Here is a 16,030-nt window from a genome sequence, read left to right as displayed (position 1 = left end):
CTCTATCTTTTCATCTCATCTGTGTAGGAGAGGACCCTCTACAAGAAGAAGAGGAGGGCATGTACCACCATCGCAGCTCACTTCCACGGTCACCAGGCCAGGCAGGAATTCAAGAGGAGAAAGTACCACGCCCAGTGTGTGTGGGCTGCTGGCATCATCCACAAATTCTTCCAAGGATGGAAGGTAAGAAATAGAATGTTGGTGGATGTATAGTCTATCTCTCACCTATCTACCTATCTACCTATCTATATATATATCTATCTATCTATCTATCTATCTATCTATCTATCTATCTATCTATCTATCTATCTATCTATCTAGACTATCTATCTATCTATCCATCTATCTATCTATCTATCTATCTATCTATCTATCTATCTATCTATCTATCTATCTATCTATCTATCTATCTATCTATCTATATATCTATATATTTTTATAATTATATGTATCTATCTATTTTTTTAATCTATTAATATTTTTTCTGTATATGTATTTATCTGTGTATTCATCTATATTATATATCTGTCTGCCTATCTATTTGTGTGTGTTGTTCTGTCTGCCTGCTATCTGCCTTTCTATACCTACATACATTTAGAGAGACAGATAAATGGTTAGATTTCTCTTTTTCTCTCCTTTGAGATGATGGATGCAGAGTAGTAAGGATTGATGTGTCCTCATTTGTTGTATAAGAGACTTCACCCGTGAGGTTGTGAGTTCAAATCCCTGCCAGCATTACCCAAGATTTTCTACTTCACAGAATTTATAGTGGACAATGTCAGTCTCAAGATGCAGTCTGAGGGTTTTTTTTTTTTTTTTGGTTTGCTGTTGTTGTTTTTTTGTGAATTGGTAATCATCAAAATTGTAGTCTCTTTTCACTTTTGGTATTTTTATATTTGTAACAGGTGCGCAAGGAGTTCAGGAAGCACTTCAGGGCCAACGCTGGGCCAAAGATGGTAGCATTCCTCACAAAGTGTATCGTAAGTACCCAAATCCTCATGACTATGTCAATGTTTATACATTAAAGTCTTATAGTTGATGGGTAGCTTGTCATAAGCCTACTTAGAGCAAATCTGTTTTCTTCCATCAATAATTTATCTATAATTGCTAGCATGAACACACTCTTTTAAAATCATTTTGCAATTCAAAATCAATGCTAACATGCCCCTCATAAAAGCATACCCTCTGACTTTAGGCATACGTCCAGTTTTACAAGTGTAGTAACCTGTGGTGCTAAAGATCTCCGGATCTCTAGATTGTTAATACTGTAAAAGCTGCTATTTTCATTAGGGTTTAATCTTAACGAATTTTGCAAATCATGGTTGGGCCGCAAATTTAACAGCACATGAACATATGTTGAATGGACAGGCATTGGTGCACTTACAATAGCCTCAAAGTCAAAATTGTGAAAACAACATCTCATGAAAATGTCTGTGACCTCCTCATTTGCGAAAATAACAGCTTTTGCAGTAAGTGCATGTGTCATCAAAGACCTGACTCAGAAACTGTGACAATTTATTTTCATGCCTAATCCTTCTCTCCTCTCCAAATTACCCCCTCCCCCCTCCTCCTCCCATCCTCTTAACCCCCCCCCCCCCCAGCACGCGCGATACCTAGAGAGGTTAAAGCAACACCTGCCATCCATGTCCCCGCTGGACCCTTCCTGGCCCCCCTGCTCACCCCTCCACACCGCCGCCCACAAGCACTTGAAGGAGATCTTTGTCATGTGGCGGGCCCAGCAGTACCGCAAGAAGTTTGACGAGGCCACCCGCGTCCGGCTCGGGGAGAAGGTGACCGCTAGCATCCTCTTCAAGGACAAGAAAGCCCTCTACCCCAAGAGGTGTGTCATTTGATCTAGTCTAGCCATTCATTTCAGTTTGTTCTTGTTGTTGTTTTTTGTTCAGAATATTTGATGTCAGGTCATAGCTGAGATGCAAACTATTTTTTTATTTTTATGTTATACTATCTGTTGTTGTTTTTTTTTTGCCAAAAGGACTGCAGGTTTCATGGAAAATACTGTCTTTTCTAAAATTGTATAACTGCAAGTGTCTATTGAATGATAATCAGTAATGCTGTCTTTTCACCAAATTCATGGCTTTGCAACCCTCAGAATACCGCAGTGTTGTTTACAAAGTTAGAATCTGTGTCATTATAGTCCTTCCTCTCCATAAATCTAGTGTAGTGTCATTGCTCATTGAAGTTGTGAGGATGGATGATAGAAAAATAAAACTGTTTTATATCATGGTTCAGCTACAAGAAGAAGTTGCCATTCCAGCCTTAACTGCAATCCTAAAAATCTTTGATGAAATGAAGTCCTGGAGTACTGTCTTGAACAGAAACTGCCATACTGAGTGTACTGTAAACGTGGAAATTTTCGCGGTACATTAATTTTCGCGGATTTCGCGCTACGTTCGGCTAGCGCGAATTCAAAAACGCGCGAATATATCTTCACAATTTTCTATGCACATTTTGAACGGGATGAATTGTGTGCGCTTCATCGATGATACTGCTACGTAGTACAATGTACAGGCATGTTTACGCTACTAGTACTGTGCGAAGAGACGATAGATTGCTGTGTACTGTAGCATGCATGTGTGCACCGCACGCGCCGATGCTACATTCCCCTGTGACTACGGTACTACAGTCACAGCTGTACTACGTATTTGAGTGCTTGTACTCGCAGTCGAGCCGCTCGCTACGTCGCTTGTCGTACGCTGGCATAGCAAGCTATATAGCAGAGGCTTTGGATGAAAGCAGTGAATGTGTACTACAGTAAAGTAACCTGCTGCGGAGCGCGAATTTAAGAACCCGCGAATACGTTTTCGAGCCGCTCAGCGCGAAAAATTAATCACGCGAAAATATTGACGTTTACAGTATTAAGAACCCTGTTTTAACTGGGCTATTTGAGACCAAGTTTTTACTGGGGGGCGGGGGGAGGTCAATTTGACCCCCCCCTTCAGATCTCGGCCGCCGATCACGCGATCGCCGCGAAATTTTGCCTAAAGATAGAGCTGGATGTCAAGTACAAGATTACATGGTCATACAATAGAAAAATATTGCCTTTTTATTTTTAAGAAATTAATTATGTAAATTTGTGCAAGAAATCATATTTTTACCTATAACTCCATTAAAAAGACTGAAGGATAGCTAAATTATTGTGTCAGAATTCCTCAAGACACATCAAACAATTTTCGTGTACAAAAATAGCACAATCAAAATCAAGTTCTTTTGTTTTGTATTGTTTTGTTAATTTCTTATGTATTTTATTGTTTTTTCGACCTTTTGTTTTCTATTGCTTCTTTGCCAAAATCTGTTGCAGGCACTTTTTCAGGCTTATCTACACTAGAATTGATTAATTTCAACAGTTAAAAGTTGAAATAATCTAATTTATATCAATTCAACCAAAAAACACAATTTGCATTGGATATGCACACAATATCATGAATTTGAGCTGTTTTCGGGTTGACATGCATATGTAAAACATTACGTAACTTCAGAACGGTGTACCCAGATGTCGCAAATTTGATCTCAAAATATGCGAGAGACTTCAACAAAAAAAGTTGTGAAACGACGCAACAAAATCTTTGCGCGTTGTGAAATCGTGGCGCGAAACGTCGAGGGGGTCAATTTGACCCCCCCCCCAATTAGAATAGGGTTAAAAGACACTGCATGGCTATATACGAACAACATGTATACGTGTGCACAATCAAAGCATGGTGATATTTTCATACAGTCCTGTTTAAACTAATCTGTGTATAAACTGTTGACTAAATCAAATTTAGTACTGGGGGGGGGGGGGGGATTGTAGATTTTCCACACTCATACAATGTGGCAACCCCTCACTTTGTTACCCCTCCCCCCTCCCCCAAACCTCATCCCCACTGTGTCATGTACACTTGACATTTACAGCGTTCCTGTGCCATACAAGGGTGACTACGTCCTGCTGCGAAATAATGCCAAGTACAAGAAGAACTACGGGGAATCCAGCGACCAGTTCATCGTCTTCGCAGACATCATGAGCAAAGTGAACAGGAACAACGGCAAGGTGGGTCTCCCATGGTAACACCATATCCCGTAAACAGGTAGAATAGCCTCAACCTGTTTAACCTTCATATACCCCTTTTTCTAGTGCATGCACACAAATATAGATGCATACTTCATACCCCTTTGTGAAAATATGCCATTCAAGAGCTGCCTACTAGTTTGTTATTGTATTATGTGGTACACTTTTTTTCCCTTTATCCTGAATAGGAAATTTATGACTGTAGAACATAAAGTGTATTTTTCCAAAGTATGAACCATCATGCTTAAAATGTGCAGTTTCTTCATATTTCACCAAATGTTTCTTACCTTCACATTTTTTTTTTTGTATTGTGTGTGTTCTGTTTTTATTTCTTTATGCTTGCATCAGTGCATTTATTAGTCTGCCATGCATGGCAGCCCTGCAGCATTACATGAACATCCATCATAATTGCACATATCTTTTTGTGATAATTTTTCCCATATTTTTGCAGCCTCACAAGAAAGACAAAAGATGACATACATTTACACTGGCTCATGTACATGACATATGTACTGTACCTGTCATATGTACTGTACAATATATACATGAATAGAGTCTCACTCTTTAATGCACCAAGATGAGCTACCTACAATGTAAGTATTGGGAAAAACCAGCATAATAACTCTAGCCCAGTTGCCTATGGACCTGTTTTATCTTCTGTCTGTGTATTCATACCATTTCCTTGTCCTCCCTGTGTTCCCCCCATCAGGTCACCCAACAACTGGTCGTCCTGACGACAGCATCGTTCATGGTGATGGATCAAAAGTCGCTGTCCCAGAAGAACAGAGTGCCTTTGGCAGCCATCTCAGGCATGACGGTCACTCCGTACAGTGACTACATAATGGTCATCCATGTCACAAAGGTGAGCCTGCTACTAGTAGGATCAGCCAATATGTGAAAGAGTCTACATTGTATCTATGGCTTTGTCATCCATTGAGGCTCTTCAGTGGACACCAGCAATGAATAGTCCAGGGGCCATGGAACGTTTTTCAGTTTGGGGGGGGGGGGGGGGGTGTCTTCCCCCTCCCACGGTGAGAACTTTTTGCATTTTTATGTTGTAAATGGTGCAATTTGATGCATGTTTTCCGTCTTTTATCGACTTGAAACAGCCCCACTTGTTTAAGGTATAGCAGGATATTTTGGTGTGGATTATTATTGAACAATTTGCCTATAAAGTGGTAGCATATGAATAAACTGCTTGTACAAATTTATTGTGACAATTAATTTCATGAACGTTGTCTGGACAGAAAAGGCATGCTCACGAGAGTGACAAAAGGGATATTTCTCCTCCTACACGAAGGTGATTTTACATTTTCAGACCTGAAATTCAGCGATCTGGTGCAAACTTTTGGTGCAATACTTGGATTTTTTTTTTCTAGCTCCCCCAGCTCCCCCCCCCTAAAAAAATATTTATGGAAACAATTTACTTTTTTTTCAGGAAAGTGTTAATACTAAATAGCAAAATCACGGCATTTAGCTCTTATTCCGCGTGTGCATCATCTGTGTGTATGTACAAAGTCTAGTGAGGTAGAGGGGGAGGGTGTGGGAGGGGGATGCCCCCTCCCAATCGACGGAGCTTTTGTGTTTTTGAAATCAAGATAAAGCGATCTGAAGCACACTTTTTGTGAGAAATTCGGGTAATGTGATTTTCCCCCGATTTTTCCCCTTTCTTTCTTTTTTTTTCTTTGATTTTTTTTTCACGATCCAAAAGTGTGGGGGGGCTACAGCCCCCCAGCCCCCCCGCTTCCGCGGCCCCTGTAGTCTACTGTATTTTTACAAGTGTGGTGTTTCAAGGACTGTTACTCAAGCTCAATGATCATTTTAAAGGGATGGTATGGTATTGGTTGAGGTGAGGATTCAGCTTTTAACTTTTTGCAAGATACTTAGAAACTACTTTATGAAATGATGAAGAGCATACAATTCTAAGAGGAATTCAAAGTTCACTTAATGGAAATCAGCTTTGAAATGGCTGAGATATCCGAAAACAAAGTAAAACAAAGCAATTCAAATAAAAGGTGGGTCCCACTGTTATATTAGGATTGCTTTGTTTTGGATATCTTCAGCCATTTCAAAACCAATTTTCATCAAATAAACTTTGAATTCCTCTTAGAATTATATGTAATATGTATTATATGTAAATGCGTATATGTATATATAATTATCTCATCATCTCAATAATTATCATTTAAAAAAAAGTTGAAACCTGAAGCCCCATCTCACCTAAAACTGTACCATCCCTTTAACTTTTTGAGCCTATGTAGATATAGTCATCATAAAACAGTGCTGCAATAGATTGATGTGGATAAAAGTCTACCTTTTCTTGTAGAATAATTAATCATTCATTTCAGTACAATTTTCAAGTTTATGGTAGCAGACAGCTTTTCAGAGTTTACCCGCTGTGTTTTTATCCCCTTTTTGTGATGAGATTGCCCTCAAACCACTATACTACAGAGTGCAATTTTGTCAAAATTTAGTGGGCCTATCGGGAATCAGAGCAATTACTTACAAAGAGTCAAAGACATGCAGCAGCTATTGCACGTTTTCAACAAGAATATAATTGCATGTTTTATTTATAGTGTCAACTTGAAGGAAATACAAAGTTTTGCCATTTCACAGATTTATACAACATATAATGAATAATGAATGAACAACTGAGATATGTTTTGTCAAAAAAATCATATTGACATCAAATGTTCTTCACAAATTTGTTTGTCAAGTAATTGTTGCCAATTTTTTACTTAGCCATGCATTGAAATTTTTGATATTCAGATAACTATAAATTGAATCTCACCAAAGTTTGTTGTAATGTGAGAAAAATAACTTGGGTAGATAAATGATTGTGATATTGAAATCTTTTTCTGGTTGTTGTGGCTTTCCATAATCCAGGGAGAGGAGAATACCAAGAAAGGAGATTATGTGTTCATGAGCGAAAAACTCATTGAGATGGTGACCAAGTTCCATCGGACGATCAGAACGGCAACAAACAAGGACGTTACTGTCACAGTGGCCGATAGGTAAATATTCAAGCACAAAGCAGAATGCCCATGTTGTTTCAAATCTGCAGAGGATTTCTTCTTCTCCACAAAACATGGCATCATGTACGTCTGTTCAGATGCATAATCAAGAGAAAATCTGGCAAAATATGTTTTGAAGAATTGTGTGAGGGTTTGCCTGTTCTATATTGTGGTAAATGGTGTTTGTGGAGTTCAGTGTGAGTGTACATGAAATGTGTATTCAGTGTATGTGCAATGCTTATGATGTAAATCACTCATGGTCATTATTCAGTGTATCCTTTGTGCAAACACTGTATGTTTGGTGTTCAGTGTGTGCATAGTGTGCAAGGACATGAAAACTCCGCAGTGTTTTCTGATGCATGTTATACTTATACCACAACCTGCTTTATCCCTGTATACAGGTTCCCCTTGGACTTTAATGGGACGCGGGTTCAAGCCACCATCACCACCCAGGATGCCTCTCTCCATAACCCCGCACCCGTCATCAAACGGAAGGGTGCCAAACTGGAAATACACGCCTAGGACTGTGTCACAGGTACCGCTTTATACACTGGACCCCACCCAGTGCACTTTAAAGAAACTAACCTCGGAAAGACAGGAGTGGAGGTCGACCATCAGCAATGGCTTTTCATGCAAGCATGGGTTGAAGATGAATGGTGAAATTCTATTAACCCCTGCCACACCCAACGGCAAGGCCGTCAGGTGTGATAGCAATGGAATTATGGGACACTGGTCGCTGGAGGGTTAATGACTGTGGTCTGGGAGACATGACCACCAACATGACGTGCATACATTATACAGCATAATTCATCCATGCAATGCATCTTGCTGGCACTATACTCTTGTGCTGTGCAATATCACATCCAAGAGGGCACTTCAAGAAAATTGGAGGAGAAATTGAATAGATTTGAGGAAAAGGTTTGAATTTCTTGCTAAAATTGTCAATCCCAAAGGACAAACAGACCCGGCCAGACCAAACCGTTCTGGAGAATACATCCAGTTCTCCGTCTTGTAACGTCACCTCGTCCGCTGGTTCTAATACTATCAGCGATAATGATGTTGCTTGCGTGAAAGACGTGCAAGATGAAGTTGCCGCTGTAAGAGATTCCTTCCAGACGATTGCTTGTCACCCTTTGATGCAAATTTCCCCAAACAGATATTAGATGGCAGAATGTGATTGTGAAACACTGCGTCCAGCATTTCAGGGAATTTAAATCTGAGCTCAGAGTATAATTATCATTTACTTGATGTAAAATCGTGCCATATACGTGGAGCTGAGGTTTCCCTTCGGAGGAGTTGGCACCTAAATGGGATGTCTGTCAGCAGGGATGTTTTCCCATCATGCTAAAAAAAGAAGAAGGATGCTTTGGTACTGAGAACTTGGTCGGCAGACAGCGAAAGGTTTGAGAGTTTGTGTAGACTGTGATCAGCTGGTGATACTATGTGCATTTAATAATGAGATCGAAAGAAGGCACAGGTATACACCATTCCTTTCCTGTAGACCAATTTCAGATCTTTAGTCATAGTTGATTTTTTTTTCTTCTTTTTTTTACACTAAAATGGAGCCAATATTTATTGTGATATTTGTTACTGATCCAGTACTGATGTGTATGTGTACAATGTACATTGTAAAGGAGAATTTCTTTATCTAGCGAGTGCTTTCTTTATTAAAGATGTATTATTTCACTGCATTTGCAGTTGAGCAACTCAATCATCTCAAAAGTTGTTGAAAGTTGTGTTAATGAAATTGAACCAACAATCCAGGTTTTCATAGATATTTATATGTTAAAATATTTTAAGATCAATTTATGAAAAACGATAGTACCATCCTTCTCAATACCTACATCAACTCAGAGGACATGATTTTCTAGAACCATGGATGTGTATTGTTGCGTCGCCCCATCAGAGCAGCAGAGGTACGCTGTGTGAATCCTGGAGTCGGTGCCTGTGTTTCTGGATTCAACCTAACTCTCTGTAGACTCTGCACCTACACATAGAAGAGTTTCACAGTCAGTGCAATGCAAGGTGCAGACTAAAGCAATCTCAAGGCATACCTTAAAAAAATATGCCTTGAATTGTATTTGATACTGTCCTGATAACGACAGGAAAACTTTTCTTGTGTGAATGCTCGGTCCTTAAACTCATTATTCTAGAATATTGCACTGTGATGTGGTTTCATAGAAAAATGGCTAGGGAAAGAAAAACCACATGACCAGGAAACAATACTAATCTAGTATTAGACATTCACAACTCCTAACTCTGGCTATTATTCCATGTTTAACTCTGTAATTTTGTTGTTGAGCTGTGTGATATTATTTTGTTTTGATAAAGACTTGCTTTATGTAATAGCCAAAGGCAGATGCGAAAGCATGACAGTGAATCCTAGCACAATACGTTGTACATAAAGATTTGAAATATTATGTTTGGTTCACATTCTTGCAATCATTTTAACTTGTGCCTTCGTTTATTCCAAATATTTGCTGTAATTCCCGTCTATCCAGGTTGAATGGCCTTCAATTTTTATCATTTAAAAAAAATCAATAATATTTATTTCTCATAAAGATATGAGTAAATCCAGCCTTAAGTTTTGTCTTTTATTTTTCATTGTCATCATCTATTACATTACTCTTTTCATAACACATCTCATTAGATGTTATAAGCTCTGGATTCGATTGCAAGTTCACAAAGTACTGTTTTATCTTGGAATTGATGAAGAAAACATAAGTGTATCTTTGACTAATCAGAGAAGAGCATTTAGGACTTGTGTTTGATGTTCACCTTTGCATCGTGATGCATCTATTAATGCGAGACGAGCTAGATGGACTCTGAAGATATCTTGTGGAGTTACATCCTTTTGACACAGAAGTGATACAGAAGTAACTTGTACTACTGTCCATGTCTTGTGCTGTGCAAATAAGTGTACAGTATGTCTGATCCACATCACATTGTTTTTTGTTTTGTTTCTGAATGTATGATTGGATATCCTTTCTATTGTTGGGTAACTCTACAGAGAAGGAATATTCACAAAAATGTTTCCTTAATACTCCAGATTCCTCAATTAGTATTGTATTAATTTTCCAATTTTGAATGGAACAGGAGAGAAGATTAATTTGATGTATAATGCATTTCCTGTGCTCTAATTCCCCGCAGTGTTGTACCTGATAATCGGGTTGTATTGAAGTGTTGTATTTACCGCAGATATTAGTATATATCCATAGAGAATACCTCCTCCAAAAAAGTTTTGTTTTTGTGTTTACTGTAAATTGCCAAAAGATATTCTAGATGATGATGATGATGATGATGACGATGATGATGTTTGATTTTGTACCGGGAATCTTGTTCTGTCCATCTCAACATGTATATTGTCCAATCAGTATTTCAAATATTACAACTTACAGTTAAGTTGCGTGTACCACTTTGTTTTAAGTAGTAATAAAGGTAATTGTACACAAAGAAGCACAGGTGATATATGTTGTGTAGTGACGTCTACATTTTTATGTTAACTGATGGTCTATCTTATTTATTTGGTATATACATTATATATTTTAGGGGAGAAAATCAGCATTTTCTTTTGTTTTTCATGGTTTTATATGATCTGCTGTCGAGACAGGATGGTGCTCCTGAGGTCATGCAAGGGTCATCTTTTGATAAATGGAAATTTTTGGTTTTTACTTTTGGTTTAGCCTGTGCATGTGCCCCCTTTTCAGCATTTAACGTTGTCTCATACTGTGTGTGTTGGCCACCTTTGTCACATTGTGTGGACAAGCATTATTTTGGTCCTGAGCGGAAATATGATTCCAAAGTGTATATTGAAGTTGGTCAAGACATCTCTTGGGTATCATTAAGCTTTTATGCTCATGTACGAGGATTACTTTTGAATGTCTATTTCTGTTTTGAAACATGCTATGTACTATGTTTATTTAATCTAGTGAATGCCTTCACTACAAACCTATCTGTATCAACAAACTAAATGAATTGGTGTTTGTTTGTTTTTCATGTACAAAATATACCATTGTCAATCAGAATGCCATGAATTGTTTTATTGGATTGTACATTATTGGAATATCATCACTCCACATTGTATGCATTGTATGCATTGTTGAATGTTAAGTTTTTGATAACACTAATGATGTGCCCTCCTTGTAATTTATGTTCAAATCATGATACAAGTAATGCGACTGGTAATTCTCAGTCCACCAGTTCTCAATCAAGCGTTGCGTAAGTTTCATATGCTTTAAATGGCACTTCTGAATCAAATTGTTTTCTTCATGTTCAACTGGTTTTGAGACCATAAGCAGCATTACGTTTCATCCTTGTAATATATGTAGACAGAACAGTGGATACTGGTTCACAAAATGTACTCTCCCTCTAGCTTTCTATTACACCATGGTGAAATCATGTCTAGATTGAGGATTAGGTTAATTAAAACAACAAACGATAATTCTGTCCAAATTGCAGACTGTCAAATGACCAAAGAGCATTGTATTGTGGCGACATGTTAAATCCTAAATTTGCCATGCGTACATCGTCAAACCATCGTTGAGTATATCCATTTTGTTGCATATTCACTGTACAATGATAACAAATTGGTACCATTTTTGATATTGTCTTCCACAACACAGGTGAATGAAAAATTTGTTCGTGTGTATCCAGCTAATCTTTTTGAAATTCATTATATTGCCTTAAGTATGAAGATTGTGCATTGTTGCATGTAATTGATAAGTTTCCCACAACTAGATGCTGAGCAAGCAGCTAACTTACATGTATTTGTTGTCCATTGTACTGTGGGTTGTGACGTCAACATTACCATGTATTTCTTCTTTTGGTCATACTAGACAGTTTAATTGAATTTACTTGAAATATGGCTATCTTTAAAAAAAAGACAAAATAGAAGATGAAATCAGGTGACCACGAATGCTTGATTTTTGACAGCTCAGTCTGGTATTTTCCTCTATTTATATGTACAGCATGTAGAAGATACAATTTTGTATGATGAGGTTATCAGGTTTATGTAAAGAAGTGGCAAGACATTCCAATGAAAGGAGACACGTTATTCTGTGTGTAACCTCGCTACATTAATGTTGTGTCGGAGTTATTTGCTTGCATCTTTTCTACGAAGTCCATCCGCGGTGTGCTATCTGACCACGAAGGGATGCCAGGAATATATGTTTGTCATAAAAATTCAACTTGCAATGAACTCCCTCACCATATGTTAGCACAACTAGCATGCGATTCAAGAGAAGCATTTGGTGCAAGCTTGTCAAATTTCGGCAGAGGAAGGCCGCTTTTTGAGGAGTGAGTCTGTGCTGTAGCTTGTGTGTGATACAGGTTGGTACTAAACCTACAAAGCAGCTATGTATAGCATGCATCTTACATGAACTTGTGTAAGTGGGACCACCAAGTGAAAATGTGTGTGTATGTGCTTGTATGTGTGTGTGTGTGTATGTATGTGTGTTGAAAGAAACATTTTTTTTTTTCAAACCGAGTAAAGTCCCTACCCAATTTCATTTAAGAGCTCTTCAGTTGTTTAATTGCATTGCAATTAACCCGACATTCTTATTAAGGAGTTTACTGCTAATTTGATGTTCTTTAATTTAAGTACTTCCATAATTTTGGACATGTTGTATGTCCAGGACACAATAAGTCCCAGGGTGGAGATTAGGGAGACAATTGCACTATGTTTAATTTCTCATGATTTCATAGGATTTTCAGGATTTCTGTGGTCTGCTTGGGACTAATCTTGGGTAATCAGGCCACTAGAGTATAATATGTATGAAAAGGAGTTCAGTTTGGTGGTCGTTAGACATGAGGTAAAATGAAGCATCACAAAAACAAAACACCCCCAACAAATAAATGAAAGGGAAATGGATTGTCCAAATACGATGTTGGTGGTGTCACCTTTTCCCTCTCAAATTTGCCTCTTTCATATTTACAAGTGCTCTTTAGTTAGCTCTCTAGTTTTCCATACAAGTAGTTTTTTTTTTTTTTTTTGCTTCTACAACTGTGTACCTAAGAATGTACATGTACTCCAATACTGGAAAAGAAAGTACTGCCTTTGCTGCTAGGCTGCATCTGTTGAAGCATAGAAAGCCCTTTCCCCTCAATCTCTGTCTATCTGACTATATATCTTTCTGACTCTCTGTCTCTTTCTCTTACTCTATCTCTCCTTTTATATCTATTTCTGCATCTATTATATTCTATATCTCTATCTCTCTTTCTGTCTATCTATATATCTATCTGTCTCTTTGTCTATCTATATATCTGTCTATCTCTCCCTTTCTTGTGCTATTTCTGTCTACATGCATATCTATCTCTCTCTGTCCATCTCTGTCTCCTGTATGTCTATTTCTCGTTCTGTGCATCAATCAAGTTTATCTATCATTCTATCTGTCTGTCTATTTATCTTTCTGTCCATCTATCTACTGTATGTATGTATTTGTCTATCTATCTTTCTGTCTGTCCTTTGAATACTAGGTATGTGAAAAAGTGGTGGCTCTGTCAACAATCCACTTAACTGCCACAAAATATTGCTTAGAGATGGTGTTGGTAAACAGATCTTAGTATGCATCAAAAGTTTGCACAAATCCAGCAACAGATTAATTCAGGACAAACCAAAGTATATGTATGCAGTCTTTGTTTAGCAAATGATTAAGAATTTTGCTGTAACCTGAAGATATAACTGTCAAATCGATTGTGTTTGTGCTGCATTGTGACCGTGAATTGTAGTGATTTGATGTGTTCACATGAGCATTGTGTTTTATGAATTTACAGATGTTTTATCTGTTTGGAACCCTAGAACATTTGCAAGTGAGGACTACTATATTTAAAGCTAGTGGTCACTGGTGCACAGTTGTTTCTTGAAAGCTGAAAAATTAAGTGCAGAAAATGGTAATGCTGATTAGTTGTACTAAATTGACCGAATTGACTGACTAAATTGTTCAATCCAACACGAGCACACACGTTCAGATACACACATTTTTACTCTGTTTGGCCCCTCCTGCTTAGAATAATATAGATTTACAGTTGATACTTATGAAATGAAAGTAGTACAGGTATGTGATGAGCTTGACAAAACATGCAAAGTGTATGGTAAGATGCAAAGATTAGAAGTGGTTTCCCACTGTCTGATTTTCAGAGCAGCATTACAAAAAACAAAATTGTGCTTCATGTAAAGTCAAGACCACTATGATCGTGTTGGAAGTAGTATAGTTTCTTTACTCTTTTGCTTCATTTTGCAAAATCTGTCCGACGTGTTCCAGTTTCATTTGAAGGCGGATATAGTGATGATTATGTCAGTACTACTATTATATTGGCTTGGAGCGAGATTGATGAGGTACAATGATTCGTGATTAACTGTGATTTTGTGAAGTATCAAGTGTGCTCTCCAAGTTATGAAGAATACCGTGGTAACCTATGCAATAATTATATGGTAGAAGAGCGAAAATTGCATAGGATATTTTCTGTCAGTTGCACGGAGAGTCGGCCTATTTTGCTTGCTCGCATAAATAATGGCAGAAACATGATTCTCGGATGAAACTACATTGTAATTATTGCAATATGGATTGTAAATTATAGTATCATTTGCTATACTCCGAACAGTACACATTGGAACCTCACAATGCGTTCAATTGTGTGTAGATAATTTCTTTTTTTAATTCTCCTATGTATGTGATAAACAGACTCATATATATTTAATTTTGTGATAAGTGTTTGTATGCAGTATCCAAGTGGTTTTGCTGTTAATCTGTAAATGTATTGGTCACTCCCAAATACTGCGCTGTTTTTTGGTTTTTACTTGGATAACTGTACATTTTGACGACAATAAATGTGAAGATTTATGTAAACGCCTATGCCTAAGACAGTCTACTTTTTTAGATTTACTTTCTTTTCTTGCAGAGTGGCGTATGTTCCGATATGAATAATTATGGAAGTTGAAAAGGAGTGGGTAGAGGGGAAGTACCGGACAAAAGGACATGCCAAGCTTGGAATTATTTTAATCTTGTTAGTGGGCATCAGACTGTATTAAACTAATGTGCTCATTTTTGCATTGAATACATATCACAAGCAAGTACATGTAATGCAGTTAATTTTCCATTATTTCACCTTTACAGACATAATTCTGCCATCAAATGTGATTAAAGTGGTTATTTGCAGCACACAAAGCATGAAAAAACAAAAATCAAACTTAACTACAGGGGACCGTTTCATGAAACTTTTTGTCAGTGATTTACACTGACAACCGTTAAAAGCTACTGAAATCCGTGCGTCTGACTGGCTGATAGCAAATTTGTCGGTGAAAACCTCAGACGAACTCGTTGATGAAACGCCCCCCCCCCCCCCCCCCCCCAGGTCTCACTGTCCACTGGAAAAACAAAATGATAATACCATCACACTGAGTGTAATTACCATCATAATCCAATTGCTTTTTATTCAGAAAAACAAATTTCAACCAAACAACATTCTGGAAAGGACTACATACATCATGATGTAACTCTATAACCTCAGACAATACTTGATCAATGAAAACATAAAATTGGAAGAAAAAATCACAGTGAACGATTTTTATATAGTCATAGAAAATACATTAGGGAATTCACATTCAACAACTTTTTTTATTGTCAATAATTTAATAAAATAAAACAGTATTTACAGTACTTACAAGTTTAGTGCATTATGCCACTGAAAGAGTCTGGATAAATATTCGTATTCAAATTGACCTTTGCTTACAACAGTGAAGGCAAGACATCGTAAGTGAGTGTGTGCACCCAATCAGGACATTTTACAGACAAGCACGTGTGGAAAAAAAAAATGGTGGGAGGTGGGATATAACACAATGGAACATAAACAGAGCTTTCATAATGACAGAACAAACTCGCCAATTTCACTTGTGAAAGTATCAACACTTTTCCTCTAAAATCCATGCAGCTTTACAACACTCCTTCCCAGAATTATG

General features: G+C 37.6%; 1 protein-coding gene across 1 annotated transcript in view; it reads left to right on the top strand.

Annotated features, from left to right (window-relative positions):
• Nucleotides 1-12,955, top strand: part of LOC139710852 (unconventional myosin-Ia-like) — a 96,999-nt gene extending 84,044 nt beyond the window's left edge. Inside the window, exons 20-26 of the mRNA XM_071622774.1 lie at nt 28-183; nt 906-980; nt 1,602-1,840; nt 3,910-4,045; nt 4,773-4,925; nt 6,950-7,077; nt 7,479-12,955. Coding sequence (XP_071478875.1) covers nt 28-183; nt 906-980; nt 1,602-1,840; nt 3,910-4,045; nt 4,773-4,925; nt 6,950-7,077; nt 7,479-7,599 — 1,008 coding nt within the window. The 3' untranslated portion in view covers nt 7,600-12,955. The remainder of the gene's footprint in view (nt 1-27; nt 184-905; nt 981-1,601; nt 1,841-3,909; nt 4,046-4,772; nt 4,926-6,949; nt 7,078-7,478) is intronic.
• The last annotated feature ends 3,075 nt before the right edge of the window (nt 12,956-16,030 follow it).

The sequence above is a fragment of the Diadema antillarum genome, unplaced genomic scaffold, assembly GCF_040938485.1.
Source record: "Diadema antillarum isolate AM-2024a unplaced genomic scaffold, OU_Dant_1.0 seq00001580_RagTag, whole genome shotgun sequence".
Classification (NCBI taxonomy): Eukaryota; Metazoa; Echinodermata; class Echinoidea; order Diadematoida; family Diadematidae; genus Diadema; species Diadema antillarum.
This window is presented reverse-complemented; position numbering and strand designations above follow the sequence as displayed.